At 34.8% G+C, this 17756-nt stretch overlaps 2 protein-coding genes across 2 annotated transcripts in view; one reads left to right on the top strand and one right to left on the bottom strand.

The window, feature by feature from the left end:
• The window catches only part of ODR4 (odr-4 GPCR localization factor homolog), an 80657-nt gene that overhangs the window by 46531 nt on the left and 16370 nt on the right, over nt 1-17756 (top strand). The window lies entirely within an intron of this gene.
• PDC (phosducin) lies at nt 3531-16181 on the bottom strand. Its single transcript, XM_007096238.3, has 4 exons — nt 16065-16181; nt 10070-10154; nt 5807-5958; nt 3531-4362 (listed from the first exon to the last, which is right to left on the bottom strand). Exons 2-4 carry the CDS (start codon nt 10128-10130, stop codon nt 3838-3840), a joined length of 738 nt encoding a protein of 245 aa, XP_007096300.1. The 5' UTR covers nt 10131-10154; nt 16065-16181; the 3' UTR covers nt 3531-3837.

The following is a 17756-nucleotide window of genomic DNA, read 5'->3' as shown; positions in this document are numbered from 1 at the left end:
TCTCTACTGTAAGCTCCTTAAGGTCAGGAACACTACATGTCACATTGCAGCTCATCCATAAATATTTCATGAACGAATGAATGAATAAGCTTCTCACTTACTAAGATAATTTTGCTGTTCCCTAAAATATTTCTCTTATTTTAATATTACTTTGCAACTGACACTCTTGGTTCTTCCAAGGCTATTCCCCTTATTATTTGGGTGGTTTGTTATGAGGCATGTTACAGCATTTTAGACCTTTACATTTAAACTTCATTCTTTTGCTGAGACAAAAATGATCTCTTCTCCTGCCAAACATAATAGCGGAATGAGTGTTTACATGAGGGGAGTTTGTAATCCAGGATTTCTGCAGCAGCGGGTTTCAGATATTCTAGTCAAATCCTGCCTTTTGTCCGACTCTTTCTGATGAGTGTTACCATCAAAGCTGCATTCTGGCATCCATTAGTCACCAAGTGCTTATTTTGAGAATGGTTGCTATCATCACTTACTCCCTACAAAGGTGCCACCTAGTTACTTTTGTTTTGGCAATTATGGGTTAAATACATTCCTGGGTTCAGTCCTGCTTAAGCTTGCTAGTTCTCTATTTTAAATGCACAGTTGATACAAGAGTAAAGCTTTCATTGAAGGAAGCTTTCAAAGCACTCCTTTTTATTCTTCTTTTTAATAGATGAAACTTTTTTCACTGCTTAGCTATGCTTTTCTACCCCTGCCCTACAAAGCTGTATCACATTGTAGTTAAAGACTAGCGATTGAGAACTTACATTCTTAAAATATTGTTCTCTTTAAAGATATCCATTTGACTATCATTCCTTACTGCCTTGTCATCATCTTTTTAAGTATTTACTTCCAGCTCATGGAATTAATGTCAATCTAAAGAGACATTCCACTAAGGAGTTTTTTCATTATTAATATCTCATATGAAGATCCTGTTTGTTTGTTTGTTTCTATGGCTTTTTGAGTCCATTAATTCCCTAGCAGAGAACTCCATAAAGGATTAACAAATTTGTTAGCAATTGTTTGATAGGAGAAAACAGTTGGACTATTTTTTTTTTGTTTCTTATTTTATATGTAATTGCCCTGCATGTATCTCTCCTAGAACTTTTCCTCCTTGTGATATGTCTAGAATTCACCAACTTAGAAACAGGCCAGAGGATATTTAAAATGCCTTTCCCAATTTACAAAGAGGAATAGAAGATGGAATTTTAGGTTCATTAAAAGAAACTACCAATTGCAATGACTATATGTTAAGGACTTGTCAATGTATGCTGGCCATAGCTAGGAATTCTATATTACCCATATTTGTATCACCAATATCTACAACAATTACAGGCCTTCTTTTTCTTTCCCCTTCTTTTTCTCCTTTATTCTCTTTCTCCAGTTGAGACACAGGGTTTCGTAGTCTAGGAGAGAGGTGAAAGTAGAAATGTGAATTTGAAAGTGATCTGAATGTAAGGTGATATTTAAGACTATGGACAGAAGGGGGCTACCTTGGATGAGTGTTTGGCAAAGAAGACTATTCATACTTAAATGAAATAGTCAGTAGGATAGAAAGCAAACAAACAGTGTATTTTGAAAGAAGCCGAAAGAAGTGACTCAAAAAGAGGGGAGATGAGCAGCTCTGACATATGCTTATTAAGAGATAGAATAAAATAGGGAATAAGAATTGCCCACTAAATTTGACAATATGACTTCAACTGTAATTAGAGTGTTTGAGACAAAGGCTGGATGGGAGTGGGATGAAAAAAAAATGGAAATGAAGACAAAGATAGTGGCTGTAGATAGTTCTTTTGAGAGATATGACTGTATAGGAAAGCAGGGAACTGAGGAATAGCTGGAAATTTTAAATTATAGTTAGGTATATTTTACATAGTGGGCAATTTTAAAATTTATTTACAAGCCAATATGAATAGTATGACAAAGAGAAAGGGTGAAACATGATGAAATGAGAGGGAAAACACTTGCAGGAGAAAAATGGGTGAGAAGGTTGGCTCTACTGCTCAGTTTAGTCATGAGTCTCAGCTGCATGGACACTTGCGTTATAACGTCAGTGGAAACAGTGTTTACATGCAGGTGCACATTGTAGATTGGTGATGGAAAGGTGAAGTAGGGCTCGTCTGATAAATTCTATTTTCTCAGTGAAATATGAGGAAGGTGAAGTGCTTGAAGTAGGAAGAAAATCTATAAAAGGCTTAAGGAATGAGAATCTATAAAGTCTTCATTTAGGAAACTGGAGACTAGAACTTGTGACAAAGTCTGATTTGAACATTGGTCCACCAGGGGAAAATAGGCAAAACTGTTTTAAGCACACTTCCTACAGGGAGCCAATTTTTGATGATTTATCAAGCACTATGTCTTCATATATGGGCCTTAGTGCTTCAGCTCTCACTCACCATTATTTCCTACAGTGATTCAGATCCCTATAAGTTTCTTTTATCTTCTTGCTCAGTTCATTCATGCATTTAAAAACATTTTTCAAATTATATTTTATTTTGTATTTCCATTTGTTTGTGTAGGAGGAGAGTTTTGCAAGTGTTTTCAAGAGAAATAGATCTCTGAACTTCAGTTTCATCATTTTTAAAGTCGAATAATACTATCTACTTGTGGAATTGTGGTTAAGAATTAGACATTATAGGGGCTCCTAGGTGGCTCAGTTGGATAAGCATCTGACTCTTGATTTCGATTCAGGTCATGATCTCCCGGTTTATGGGATCAAGCCCTGCATTGGGCTCCTCGCTGACAGCATGGAGACTGCTTGGGATTCTTTCTCTCTATCTTTCTCTCTCTCCTCCCCTCCCCTGCTCACGCACATGCACGTGTTCTCTCTCTCAAAATAAATGAACAAATAAACGTTTAAAAAAAGAATTAGGGGATGCCTAGGTGGCTCATTCGGTTAAACTCAGGTCATGATCTCACAGTTCGTGGGTTTGGGCCTCGCAACTGGCTCTGTGCTGACAGCTTAGACCCTGGAGCCGGCTTGGGATTCTGTCCCTCTCTCTCTGCCCCTCCTCCACTCATGCTCTGTCTCTCTCTCTCTCTCTCTCTCTCTCAAAATTAAATAAACATTAAAAAATTTAAAAAGGATTAGATGTTATACGTATAAAATGCTGGCCCATAAAAATAAAAATTAAAAAATGATATCTGTATAGTTGTAATTATTATCACTACTAGATAATTTTTTGTCTGTAGAATAAAAAGACTTTGCTACTACTCTGCCTTTTTTCCTAAATAAGGTTAGCTTCTGCAATTGTATTTAAAAGAAATACTACTTTTTTTTGCAACTTTAATGTGACACAATGTTTCTAAGTTTATATGTGTGTGTGTGTGTGTGTGTGTGTGTGTGTGTGTGTGTGTGTATCTTAATGATTTTTTTTTTGTATTTTGGGTTATATAATGTTTTTAGGACCTTGATAATGTAATACTCAAGAAAGAAAAGGCTTCAAAAAGAAAACTTATTTCCTTGTGAGACTTTATTCTTATCACACTAGAAAAATTATAATTGATAGTGTAATTTGAAAACCCAAATAATAACACTGAGGAAAAAACAAGGAGTAAAAAAGCCAACACATAATTTGAAAGGGATTTTGAAAACTGTCACATTATTCATATTCTCTTTGTCTACAAGCATGTGGCTGAACACTACAATGTTTTATAGTAAAGACTTCTATGCATTTAAGTAACTAAGAAATGCTAAGTAAATACTTTTAGTGTACATGTTTTTTTTCCCACAAATTAAAATAGCCATGGCCATACTTGGTGTTCTCTAAAGGAATATGGATACTATGAAAATCAATGCTCAACTTGTAAAGGAGAAATATGAGATGTTGACATAGTGACTCTTTATTCAATATCTTCCTCCATGTTGGTCTGATCTAGGGCATGTATCTCTCTTTCAGGTAGTAACCCATATTCATTTAGGAAAGACTCCACATCCCCAGCAAAAAATTCTTCTGCAAACTGTTCAGAAACACTAATAAAATTGCTTATGAGTTCCCCACCTTTGTAGACAAGCAGTGTGGGGAGTACATCTGAGGAAAAGCGGTCCCTAGCACCTGTATTAGAAGCTTTTATTTTACAAAACTTGACCATAGGGTATTCAACTGCAAGGCATGTAAAGCTACTGTTTAGAGCATCACAGCCCTTAATGCCATCTTCATAAATGTGAACAACAATTGTGGTGATTTTCTGCTCCTTTTCAATAGTTTCCAGGAATTGCTCCCCAGTTTCCAGCTCATACACAAACCCATATCTAGGCCCAAAACTCAGCTTCTGGTGCATATCCTGCATACACTGTCTCCGGTATTTACGAAGGCAATTTTCATCTTCTTTGTCCCGGTGGATTAGTTCATATTCTTGAATGCTCATCTAGGAATAAACACAAGAAATGACAGAGATCATTCAGTCAGAATTTATATGCTTTAGACACAAAAGCATATAGACTCAAAGTTTGCATGTGCTATTTTCTCCCCCTCATCCTACCTCACTCGTGGTGTGAAGGCCTTCTCCTTGCCCACTTTTAGTCTTTGTTCAAATGTCACCTTCTTTGACTACACCACCTAACAGAATGCCCACCCTATGCTCTCTATTTATTATATTGGTTTATTTTTCTTCATAGCAATAAACACTACCTGAGATTGTGTTGTTTATTTATTTATTTAATAATAGTTTTTATAACTGATAGGTCCCATGGGGCAGGAATTTTGTCTCATTCATCACTCTTCACTATCTGCTGTAGTATCTGGCATATAATAGGAGCTCATAACTATTTCATGATTAGAGCATGCCTAAATATTGCTGTGGAGACACGAGATGATCACCAGTAAGAAATGTGCCGCTGAACTACCCATCACTTTGGGTAAAAAAATCCCAGCAAGTTCTACCCTGGAGTGGCTTTCATAAAAAATAAAAAGGTATAGACACACAATCTAAATGTGTCACTCAAAAATGCCTTTATGTTTCTGATGCAGTCTGTTGAGAATTAATATATAATGAATGGTATACACTGGTTTAGAGATAATAATCCATAAGGTGATTTATTCCACAATGGAAATCACTTTATGGGTTTTTAATTAATATGATTATTATTGTTATTGTTATATAGATAATGCATGCTAATTATAAGGATTCAAAAATGGCCTAAAAGCTAAAGGAAGGAAGGAAGAAATAGTGAAATTTCCTCACTCTAATATTCTGAGTTTATCTCCATTAACATTTTAGAGATCATCTTTTAACATATCACATGGAAATACACATTATATGACAAGTAAATTACTGTGATTTTTTGTTAATGCTGCTTTAAAAAAATCATGATACCTTAAAAAAAAAGTGGTTTATTCTGCTTATCTTCTTTCTCCTACTTGGAAAAAGGAAGTTGAGATCTCTCAACCAATCCCATCCTTCCAACTAACCAATATCGTCAAGTTGGTGAGTGTCTTTCCCTACTTTTTTACACACATGTTCATATAATCATATAAGCATAAAAATATATGCAGTGATGTGGTTTTTTTCCCCATTGCTCTAGAGAATGGGATTGTATAATTTACCATACTCTGTATCTTGCTTTCTCATATTATAGAACTGCCTGTAAGTCAGCTCATGTATTTATAACTAATTCTTTTAATAGCTGCTATACATTTTTAAATATGGAATATCTTCACAGGCATTCACTTCATTTCCTGTTTTTTTGCCAATATAAATACTATAATATATATTTTTGAAATATATCTATTTTATAATATCTCTAAAGTGATTCTTTCAAGTAATTTTGACTAAAAACATTGTAAGTTATTTATTATTGATTTCTCCTTACCTTTCTGCTGAATCTTTCTTTTGAGTCTTTGTTATCTCTACTCTGAGGAGAAGACATTTGTCTGAGAATCTCCTTCTTGCTTGGTGGAACTGAATCACTGTCTTCACTCTCTAATTTAAACTTTCTCCAATCATTTATTACTCCTTTGGGTCCTGAAATAAAATAAAAAACAAATTGTTTTCCTTTTTATTTTCAAAACGACTATTTATACAACTTAAATTTGTATTAAATATTGCCATGGGAATAGACTTGTCATCTTCTGCATCGGAAACAAACATCTTGTTTTGGCTAGAAATTTTTGACTGCCCCGCTCATAAAAATGTTTTCCCAAATTAATCTTGTTAAATGGGTTATGGCTAAGAATTTTTCTGAAAAATCTACATCAATGAAAATACAAATTATACACTTTGAACTATTGGCAAATTTGAGGGTAAATTTGTTAGAAATTAGAATGTAGAGAGAAACTAGAAAAATGGCACTTTTATTAATAAGGAAGCTTCAGCAATAAACTAAAATTGGCACCCACTATTAACAAAGGATACTTGGATTATTAGGGAAATAAATTGAAATGATATAAAGATCCAGAAAACAACAATAATAATAGCACATACAAGACAACCAGTGAGAGTAGCCTGATCTCAATTAACATAACCAAAATGGCTTTAAGAAAATTATTACATAATCATCCAGTTCCTTTTAAGATTTTAAGAACCTTTTACAAATGTAGAAAATCTGGGATTTGAAGATTTAGGAAAAATTAATAAAATCAAGGATGATCCAACTGGAATTCAGATGTTTAGTAGCCGTGATAAATAATAACAGTGTTTGGAAGGTCTAAATTCTTGAAAATATGGAGTTTTAAATATCCTTCACTAAAGATTAGCCCTATCTATACTTTTAATATTGTATTATATATGTGGATATACTCGCTTTCTCCCCCACATTTCTAATAATTTTTAAATTTATATAATATATTGGGATGTCTGGGTGGCTCAGTCAGTTGAGTGTCTGTCTCTTGATTTCAGTTCAGGTCTCTCTCTACCTCCCCCTCTGCCCCTCCCCTGCTTTCTCTCTCTCTCTCTCTCTCTCTCTCTCTCTCTTTCTCTCTCTCAAAAAATAATAAAATAAATATACATATACATAATATACAATATGTACTTTTAATATAAAGTTACTTCTATTAAAAATTATATTCAGTCAATAACTGTGTTCTGTTTACTTGTATAGTCTTCATCTTCTAGACATGTTTTCTGTCTATGCAAAATATGCATGTGTATAGCATGTGTTTATATGTGCAGAAAAGGGCATCTTTTTCTCTCGTTATTTTTACAGGTGGTAGTATATTATACATACTTTTTCTCACCTTGCTTTTTTAAATTCATAATATATCTCAGAAATTTTTTCATATACATACATAAAGAGGATCTTCTCTTTTTTAAAAAAATGGGGGCATGGCATTCCATTGTGTAGATGTTAAATTGCTTAAGTAGTTTCTTATTGATGTATATTGTTGCTTCCACATTTTTTCTATGATATATGATTCTGAATGAAGAACCTTGCACATACATTTTTTTTTCTATCCATGCAATTCTGTCTATAGGTTATTGTAGTAAAATTGCTTGGTCAAAAGGCATATACATTTCTTTTTTTTTTTAATGTTTTTAAATGTTTTTATTTATTTTTGAAGGAGACAGAGAGACAGCATGAGCGGGGGAGGAGCAGAGAGAGAGGGAGACACAGAATTGGAAGCAGGCTCCAGGCTCTAAGCTGTCAGCACAGAGCCTGATGTGGGGCTCGAACTCACAAACTGTGAGATCATAACCTGAGCTGAAGCCAGATGCTCAACCAACTGAGCCACCCAGGCGCCCCTAAAAGCATATACATTTCTAATTTTGATACTGCTATACTACTTTTAAGGAAGTTGTGCCAATTTACACTCCTACCAGTAATATATGAGTATGCCTCTTTCCAAAGTGTGTTATTAAACTTTTTACTTTTACAAACTGTATGAAAAAAAATGTATCTCACAATAGTACTAATTTCATAAGTGCTATTTAAATTTTTTTTAAACAGTTATTTATTTTTGACAGACAGAGAGAGACAGAGTTTGAGCAGGGAAGGGACAGAGAGAGAAGGAGACACAGAATCTGAAGCAGATTCTGACGAGCCTGATGCAGGCTCGAACCCACGAACCGTGAGATCATGACCTGAGCGGAAACCAAGAGCTTAATGAACTGCACCACCCAGGTGCCCCATAAGTGCTATTTTTAAAATGTTTACTTTTTAAGTTTTGAGACAGAGAGGTAGAGAGCAAGCAGGGGAGGGGCAAGGGACAAGGACATAGAATCCCAAGCAGGCTCTATGCTGTTAGCACAAAGCCCATGTGGGGCTTGAACTCACAAACTGTGAGATCATGACCTGAGCGGAAACCAAGAGACAGGTGTTTAACCAACTGAGCCACCCAGGTGCCCCAGTGCTGTTGTCGTTGTTGTTGTTGTTTTAATTGACCTATCTTTTGCTCATTTCTCCATTTGATTGTTGCTTTTTTTTTCTTACTGATTTGTAAGAGCTTTCAGTATATATTAGGAAATTAACTCTTTGTCAATTGAATTACAGCTGGTTTCCCCCAATTTGTTAAATGCTTTTTGGAATTTGCTACTAATGACTTATCAGACAGCAGACATTCTTTCTTCCCTTTCTCCCTTCCTCTCCTCCCTCCCTCTGTTTGTTCATTGGTGCCTTCTTTCCTTCCTCCCTCCCTCCCTCCCTCCCTTCTTTCCTTCCTTCCTTCCTTCCTTCCTTCCTTCCTTCCTTCCTTCCTTCCTTCCTTCCATCTTTCCTCTCTCCCTCTCTCCCTTCTCATTTTTATAGCTGAATTTATCAATCTTCTTTTATGGTTTCTTGGTTCTGTGCCATAATTAGAAAGGTATTCTTCACAGTGTCATTATAAAATGAATTCCCATGCATTTTGTTAAGTACTCATGTGAATTTGGGGCTCCTGGGTGGCTAAGTCGGTTAAACATCCGACTCTTGATTTCGGCCCAGATCATGATCTCACTGTTAGTTGGAGCGCTGCATCAGGCGCTGATGGTGTGGAGCCCGCTTGGGATTCTGTCTCTCCTTTTCTCTGCCCCTCCCCACTTGTGCTCTCTCTCTCTCTCTCTCTCTCTCTCTCTCAAAATAAATAAAAATTTTTTTAAAGTACTCATGTGAATTCATTCAACCTTCTTTCTAAATTTAAAGGCTCCATTTCATATTATTAAAAGACAGAGGAAAGTATTAATTTAATAAGAGTCAAAAGAGTTTTTAAAAAACCCTAAACTGTTATTTTTACTTATTTTTAAGATGTTATTTATTTTTTTAATTGACAGTATATTTATATTATATTTAATATAATTTATAATTTGTTATATATATTTATATATGTACATATATTAATATAATTTATAATATAATTTAATATTATATTTAACTGAAGTATAGTTGACAATAATATTATATTACTTTAGGGTTTACAAAATAAGTGAAGAGGCTTAAGAGGTACAAACATCTTTTTTTTTCTGAGAGGGAGAGAGAAAATCCTAAACAGGCCACACACTCAACGCAGAGCCCGACACAGGGCATGACCATGAGATCATGACCTGACCAGAAATCAAGAGTTGGATACTTAACTGACTGAACCACCCAGATGCCCCTACAAACCGAACTTTTAAACTTGAACCATGCTATTTGACTTTTAAACTCTTAGTAGAGGCATATACACAGTCGTGTACAATTTAACAGATTAGGAAAACAGGCTCTGGGTGAAATGAATTGAAGTCTTAATGTTTTCTGGAGGAATACTGAAATGCATTTAATTTAAGAATGTTTTATCATTTCTTTATATTTTCAGATTCAAAAAATTAAAATTAAAAACTCTACCTTTTGGTCTACTATTTTTTGCAATTGCAAAGAAAGTTCATAGTGAGAGAAATTAGAGAGGAAGGAGCTTAATTATACTGTGCATAGAAAGGTCTTATAATAGTTGGGCAGTAAGAAATTCTCAATAATAAATGTTTTTCTCATTCTTTGACATCTAAATAAAACTGCTTAAGAGTATTTGACTTCACATTCATTTTTCCACTCAAATATTTTTAGATGATTCCATGAAACCATTCAAATATACTACTTAAATTTCATACTGAATAGTGGCAATAAGAACATTAGAGATCTCCAGATTTAACTTTAATTTAATAATTATTATTTTCTTCTAGATTTGCTTACCTGTATGGGTAGCCTGTCCTTCAAAGTCTTCCTCCAAACTTTGGCTTTTGGCTTCTTCCATTTTAGGGATTAGATTTGATATAATCTATAGTATGAACAAAGAAGTAATGATTATATATGTATACATATACCTTTCTATGTACAGTATAATTAAGCTCCTTCCTAACTTCTCCCACTATGAACTTTCTTTGCAGTTGTAAACAATAGTAGACCAAAGGTAGAGTTTTTAATTTTAATTTTTTGAATCTGAAAAAAAAATATATATATATGAGATTCTATTATTCTCCTGCTGCCAAGTTCCACAGTAGGCTAAGAGTTATCACTAAGTGATAAAGTGTTCAGTATGTTTCTGTCTGCCTTGTAAAAGGACATCAATGTAATGTTTATGTTATTAAAGATATTTTGACCTAAATATTTTACATAATTCATAGTTTGTTTTTACTTAAAGAGCCTTCAGTTTAAATCTATGTACTTAGTGAACATTATTTATTACATAGTTTTTTATTTTGTTACCAAATATCATACAATTATATCCCAACATTTTATATAACAACACTTTTAAAATTAATAATAATTATAAACTTACTATGAATACTATGGGCAGACATTGTTCCAATTACTTTATGTGTCAAAAATCATTTAATTCTCACATAGCCATATGTGGCGGAGATAATTGTTAATGTCATTTTACAACTGAGGAAGCTGAAGGACAGGGAGTTTAAGTTACTTGTCCATGATTGCATAGTAAGTGGTAGAGCAAAAATTTGAACCTAGATTCAATTGTAGAGCTAAATTTTAAGTCATTACACTCTTATGGAAGTTAACGTACGGAAGTAGAGTCATTTTGTCAATATGGTTTGACAAATCCAACTTCTGAACTGGCATTAACGAATAATGATCTACGAAACAGTGCTGTTCAAAAACTAATTCCATAACATCTCTCCAGACCATCAAGCAAGTTTTGGTGAAATCACCCAACAAGCAGATAACAATTAGTCACTATGCCTATAGAATTTTGACTAAATAAAATATGTCACAATATCTACCAAAAGTACATGAAGTTTTATTCATGGGAAACTCTTTGATGTCATTATATAGAACCTATTTATTCTTTGTTCACATCAAATCCAACTTATGTACTTAGTTATCTTTCCAACATCTGGAAAACTCTATTATACATACTAACACATTCCCTGCGGGTCCATATAGATGTGACTTTTTTGAAATTTCTAAGTGAGGGAGGATTTACTGACAGTGGGTATACCATCTTTTGTACTTTTTCTTCCTCTACCTTCTCCTGTTTGCCTCTTTCTTTCAAAGCCATTTCTAAGCAATGATATCATCCAACTTATGCTTTTATTCCTACCTTACTTTTTTATTGATTTTATTGATTATGCTTGGATTTGATTTGTTTGGTGCTTTCCTAAGTCATGGAATGGTAAACCAGAACTCTTTGTCTGGATTCCTTATTTGGTTTGACTTCTGCTCCTAACATAATTTTGTGGTCTCATAATTTTATTGTTTCTTTTTTTTTTTTTTAATTTTTTTTAACGTTTATTTATTTTTGAGAAGAGAGAGACAGAGCATGAGCTGGGGAGGAGAGAGAAAGAGGGAGACACAGAATCCGAAACAGGCTCCAGGCTCCAAGCTGTCAGCACAGAGCCAGATGTGGGGCTTGAACTCAGGACCCTGAGACCATGACCCGAGCAGAAGTCAGACGCTTAACTGACTGAGCCATCCAGGCGCCCCATAATTTTATTGTTTCTATCATTGTAGTCCTTACTGAGAATCACTGGATGTCAAAGGTCTTTGCCAATTTGATTTTATCCATTTGAACAAGAAAAGCCTTTTAAGCAAAGGCTGTCGAGAGCTCTTGGAGACTGTAGATATGGATTTTAAATCGTGTGTCTTTCTCATGTTCATGTAAAAGGGGGAATATAAGCAAAATAAATGGTTTGAGTCACTTAAAAAAAAGCTATCAAGGGAACACCAATTTATTACACAATATTTATGTAACTATAGATGTAATCAAAATACTAAAATTCGATGGATTTAGTAATTAAAAAGAATAAAGGAAAATGGAAATAAATAAATGTTAGTTAAAACAAGCTACTTAAGGGACACCTGGCTGGCTCAGTCAGTAGAGCATACAACTCTTGATCTCAGGGTGGTGAATTCGAGCCCCACATTGGGTGTACAGCTTACTTTAAAGTAAACAAACAAACAAACAAACAAATAAGCATTATATTTAAAAAGCTACTTAAGGGTGTCTGGTTGGCTCAATTGGTTAAGCGTCTGACTTCTACTCAGATCATGATCTCACAGTTTGTGAGTTTAAGCCCTGTGTTGGGCTCTGTACTGACAGCTCAGAGCCTGGAGCCTGCTTCAGATTCTGTCTCTGTCTCTCTGCCCCTTCCCTGCTTGCTCTCTCTCTCTCTCTCTCTCAAATATAAATAAACATTAAAGCTACATAAATACTAAGCTACTTAATTACTTATTGCAATTACTTAAAAATAATTTTTGCATTTAAAAAATGAATATTTATTAGTTTGCTTCAAAAGAACACTTCACAACAAAGTAATAGAAACTTTTTGATAACTTCAATAGTTCTTTAGTCCCTAGAGAAGAAGACACTCAACCAGACTTCCCCCCACCGCCCGCAGAAGTATAGAGCTAATTTGGGGTAACTACGATTCACGGTAAATACAATAAATACACAATAAGTACATTAAGACTATCTAAAGATAATTTTTATTTCAAATGTTGAAGAAAAAGAAGCATAACTTGCTTCTTGGCTTGCCTCTTGCCAACCTAGTTAGAAATCCAGTAAACAAAAAAAAAAAAAATTCATTTTCCAAAAAGACTTTTGCCAATTTGTTTACTGAAAAGATAATCCCATTACTTGGGGAAAATTTGATTCATTGATTCAATTAGTATATTTTAAGAATAGACTATGTGGCTGGCATTTCCATAGGCTCTGAATTACATGAAGAACAAAACTCTTCCAATATGACACTTACAAACACTAAGACCTAAGTCAGCTAGGTTGTCTATTTAGTAAAAATCAGAGCCCATCTTTACCTAATGCCTTCATTTGAGTTAGAGCACAAAGATTGATAAAATTTACTACTATTTACTACTAGGGAAACCAGTCAACAGATACAAATTGAAAGAAACATATTGAAACATATTTGCTGACACTGCTTGAAGATTCTGTAGAGGAGACACAAGTCCAGTATAATTAACTTATTGATGTTTTTGATCTATACTCCTATTAATAATATTCCCTGTCATCACCTCACTCTGGGGTTTTCTGATTTCCTCAAATAACTTATCTTTTTCAAAATTAGCATTAGTATCCTAAAATTAATTGAATTAGTATTTGGAAGGTGCTTAGATCCAGACACATAGTGAGTGTTATGTGAGTCTGTAAAATAAAATAAAAATATGTATTTTATGTTTGTAATACAAACATTTAAAACAACAATCATTTAAAACATATGACCAGCATTTGGTTTGCAGTGGTATTCTTAGTGGTTAAAAAATTCCATGAATGCTCTGGGTTAAAGGTTTTAAAATAACAATAGGATTTTACAAGACTTTGGGTATTAATCAGCTCATCTGTGTGTGATTGCAAATTGGTGATAAAATAGGGCGAGAAGACAGAAAAGTGCTTCCATCCCCAAATTTGCTGTGGTTCAGCAGTTACTGTATTTTCCATCTTATGTATTATAAAAATCTGTAATGTTGTTCCCTTTTGATTTTAGACATATATACATGTTAATGAGACCTATAGTTTAAAATATAATTTTACCAGGTTTGGGTTTTATTTTCCTCTTAGTGTAGGATTTTAACAGTAATTTAAAATAATGGCTGATAGGGAATAACATTTCTCACACTTTGCTCTTAAAACTCTAACACCTCCCATAGTGATGATCTAGAATAGAAAGGAAGTGAGTAAAATTCTTAGACATTAGTTTAAAAAACTCTTTAAAAACCCCAAATCTACCCCTAAACTATTTCATTATTATCATTATCCTTGTTCACATGATACTGTGATGATGACATCTGTTAATCATTTTAAATATATTGACCTGATCTAATCAGACTATCTAGTTTACAATTGACTTGTACATTCTCAGTGTTCTGAAGAAGAGCTTTGCCTTCAATACTAACTATTGTAGTTTGCTGGTAGATTTGCAAAAACTAGAGTCATCTCCCCACTATGCTCTAGATTGACTTCTCTCCTAGCATCCACAACAATTTTTTTAGGACTTATTTTTACATTCCTTTTCCTCCACTGCTGTAAGCTTTTTTGAGGACAGGAACAAGTTTTTTACTTGTTCTTGTCTTCTTATAATTGTTTCACATGTTATAAATACTCCATAAGTTACAGCAGCCATTTAAAAAAATTTTTTTAATGTTGTTTATTTTTGAGAGAGACAGGCAGAGGCAGAGAGTGGAGGGGGGTGAGGGCAGAGAGAGAAGGAGACACGGAATCTGAAGGAGGCTCCAGGCTCTGAGCTGTCAGCACAGAGCCCAATGCAGGGCTTGAACTCACAGACTGAAAGATCATGACCTGAGCCGAAGTCAGACACTCAACCCACTGAGCCACCCAGGTGCCCCTACAGCAGTCATTTAAAAAAGAAACCACTATGTGCTAGATACTTTATAGATACTATTTTTAATTTTCAAAAAATTATTATCTTCATTTTTCAGACATGGATTCTCAGGTTTCAGGAGATTCCGTGACTTGCCAAAGCTCACAGAGCTCGTAGCAGTAGATAGAGCCAGGGTTCAATCCGAATTTGTCTGACTCTCAAACCTCAAAAATCCTCATTTTTTTCTGTTCTTTCATTACCTCAATAAAATGCTAAAAGGAATGAATGAATTAACCAAATAAATCAGCCTAATTTTTTATAGAAGCATTAAAACCAAGATGAGAATATGAAAAATAATCGATCAATAAGCTACCATGTCCCTAAATTCCTTGAGATAGTAGTTACTTGAATGATAAATGTCTCTGTTTTGCATTAAACCTCACTGATTTATGCTGAGTGTAACAGCATAAATAAATAGTATAAGTAAATAAAAGCAAGTGTAATATGCAATAATATGTCAGTTCTGTATCAAACTGAAACTAGAAAATGCAAAGTTATGGAAACATTATACTTAGCTTTGTATGGAGATTTGGGCAGCCAAGTGATATTTCACTCATGGGATTCGTATCAACCGCTTAAGAATTAACTGTATACTCCAAAGAATGGTATTTGAATTTTAAATGTAATTGAAACAACAGTCTTTAAGATCAATTTCTAAAATTAAGTCTGTTTGCTTCTTAGTGCTATTATTATGTAGCTCCCCAAATCTTCTCAATGTGTGGCATATATTTGAAAACTAACACTTCAGTCTTTCAAACTGTCTGCCTCTTTTCAATTTGTCAGAAATCACATAAACATAACTTCCTGGTATCTTAGTCTGCTCAGGCTATTTTAACAAAATACTATAGTCTTCTGGGGCAGAAATTTATTTTCTCACAGTTTTGTAGGCCAGGAGTCCCAGATCAAGGTTTGGCAGGGCTTTCTGGTGAAGCTTCTCTTCCTGGCTTGCAAACAGCCACCTTTACTCTGTGTTCTTGCATGGTGTAGAGATTGAGTTCTCTGGTGTCCCCTCTTGTAAAGACACTAAATCTATGGATCAAGGGCCTACCCTTGTGCCCTCATTTAACCATTACTTCCTTCCTTACTAATTAGTATCTCAAAATACCATCACAGTTAGAGTTAGGTCATCAACATGAATTGTGGGGGGGCACAATTCAGTCCATAGCCCCTGGTTCTGTTTTGTGACAAATTATCTAAATTATGTAGATGCTGGCTGTTATTTCTGAGTCTGCCTAGCCTGCCTTTTCCTTAATTTCTGAAGCCTTGCAGCCTCTGGATTTCTCAGGATTCACCATCTATCGTCTAAGAATTACAATTAGTGCAATGAGGCATACCTAGGATTAACTTGTCCATTTTTTTGGATTCTTCACTAGTTCTTTCCCTGCTTCTAGACCCATATTCCTGAGATAACATAGAAGGCTCTATAAAAATATAGGGCAGGAAGCCCCTGCATGCCAAATAATATAAATGCCAGTTATTTCCTTGGCCAGTTTCTGGGGTGCACTGATGCTCTAAGGAAAGTATTGGTGTCTGTACTAACTACAATAGAATGTAGAATATTCAGGCATAACAAAGAATGAAATCTTGCCATTTGTAACAACATAGATGGAACTAGAGAGTATCATGCTATGTGAAAGAAGTCAGTCAGAGAAAGACAAATACAAAATGATTTCACTCACATGTAGAATTTAAGAAATAAAACAAACAGAGGCACCTGGGTGGCTCAGTTGGTTAAGCTTCCGACTTCGGCTCAGGTCATGATCTCCCAGTTCGTGAGCTTGAGCCCCGCACTGAGATCTGCCCTGACAGCTCAGAACCTGGAGCCTGCTTCAGATTCTGTGTCTCCCTCTCTCTCTCTGTCCCTCTCCCACTCGTGCTCTCTCTCCCTCTCTCAAAAATAAATAAATGTGAAAAAAAAATTTTTTAATTGCTAGGTGGAGAAAAATCTATAGAAATTCTGCTTCACCTTCACTTCTTTTTTGTTTAGTTTTTATTTAAATTCCAGTTAGTTAACATACAGTGTAATATCAGCTTCAGGTGTTCAATTTAGTGATTCAACACTTGCATACAACCCCGGTGCTCATCACAACTGCCCTCCTTAATCCTCATCACCTATTTAACCCCTTTCCCCCTCCTCTCCTCTGGTAACCATCAGTTTGTTCTCTATAGTTAAGAGTCTGTTTCTTGGTTTGCCTCTCTTCTCCCCCACCCCCGATCCATGATAGTTTGTTTTGTTTCTTAAATTCCACATGAATGGAATCATGAAGTATTTGTATTTCTCTGACTGACTTATTTTTGATAGAAACCCTGATTTTGTGCCTTGATCTGTGCTTTATTAAGGGTGTCACTCTTACAGGGCTTCACATCCTACCCTTTTCTACCTCTAACCATACATATCCTTAGGTCTGTGCTCTCCTGTTTTCCAAGGTGACTGTGAACTAATCTGATCAACTAAGCCAGGCTAATGTTCTCACCAATGCTAATATATTAATGTCAGATGTTTTAACCCTTGCCATGACTATCTTTCCCAATGTCATATTGGACTCCTATAGCAAACAGTTCTGCTTTTCCTTTATTAGTAAAAAAGTGCTGGGAATTTCACATCAGATAGGTCTAATAGCACCATGTCATATCATAGGAGTTATTACTGGGTTTGTGGAGACCTCCATTACCTCTCAAATCATAAAGATAGCTATAATGATTTCACATAAGACATAATTTCTTCTTTCTCTATCCCACCTCTCTATTTTATTTACTGACATTGAGAACTGGAGGTTTCTAGTAAGAGTAATGTTATGTTAGGTCCAGTATCAATGTAGAGGGAATTTTATGCCTCATAATATGTCAGTTAATTTCTTGAATAATTCTCCAATTGATTAATTATATATGTCTTCTCTGAGGAGTAGCTAAGCTTCTTGTGGGTAAGAACCATGCATTACAATACTTCGAATGACAGTATAACATAGTAATACATAAACACTTGGGTTCAAATATATAGCCCTGCCAATTATTGACTGGGTGACCTT

The sequence above is a fragment of the Panthera tigris genome, chromosome F3, assembly GCF_018350195.1.
Source record: "Panthera tigris isolate Pti1 chromosome F3, P.tigris_Pti1_mat1.1, whole genome shotgun sequence".
NCBI lineage: Eukaryota > Metazoa > Chordata > Mammalia > Carnivora > Felidae > Panthera > Panthera tigris.
The sequence above is the reverse complement of the archived record's forward strand: the minus strand, read 5'-3'. Positions and strand labels throughout refer to the sequence as shown.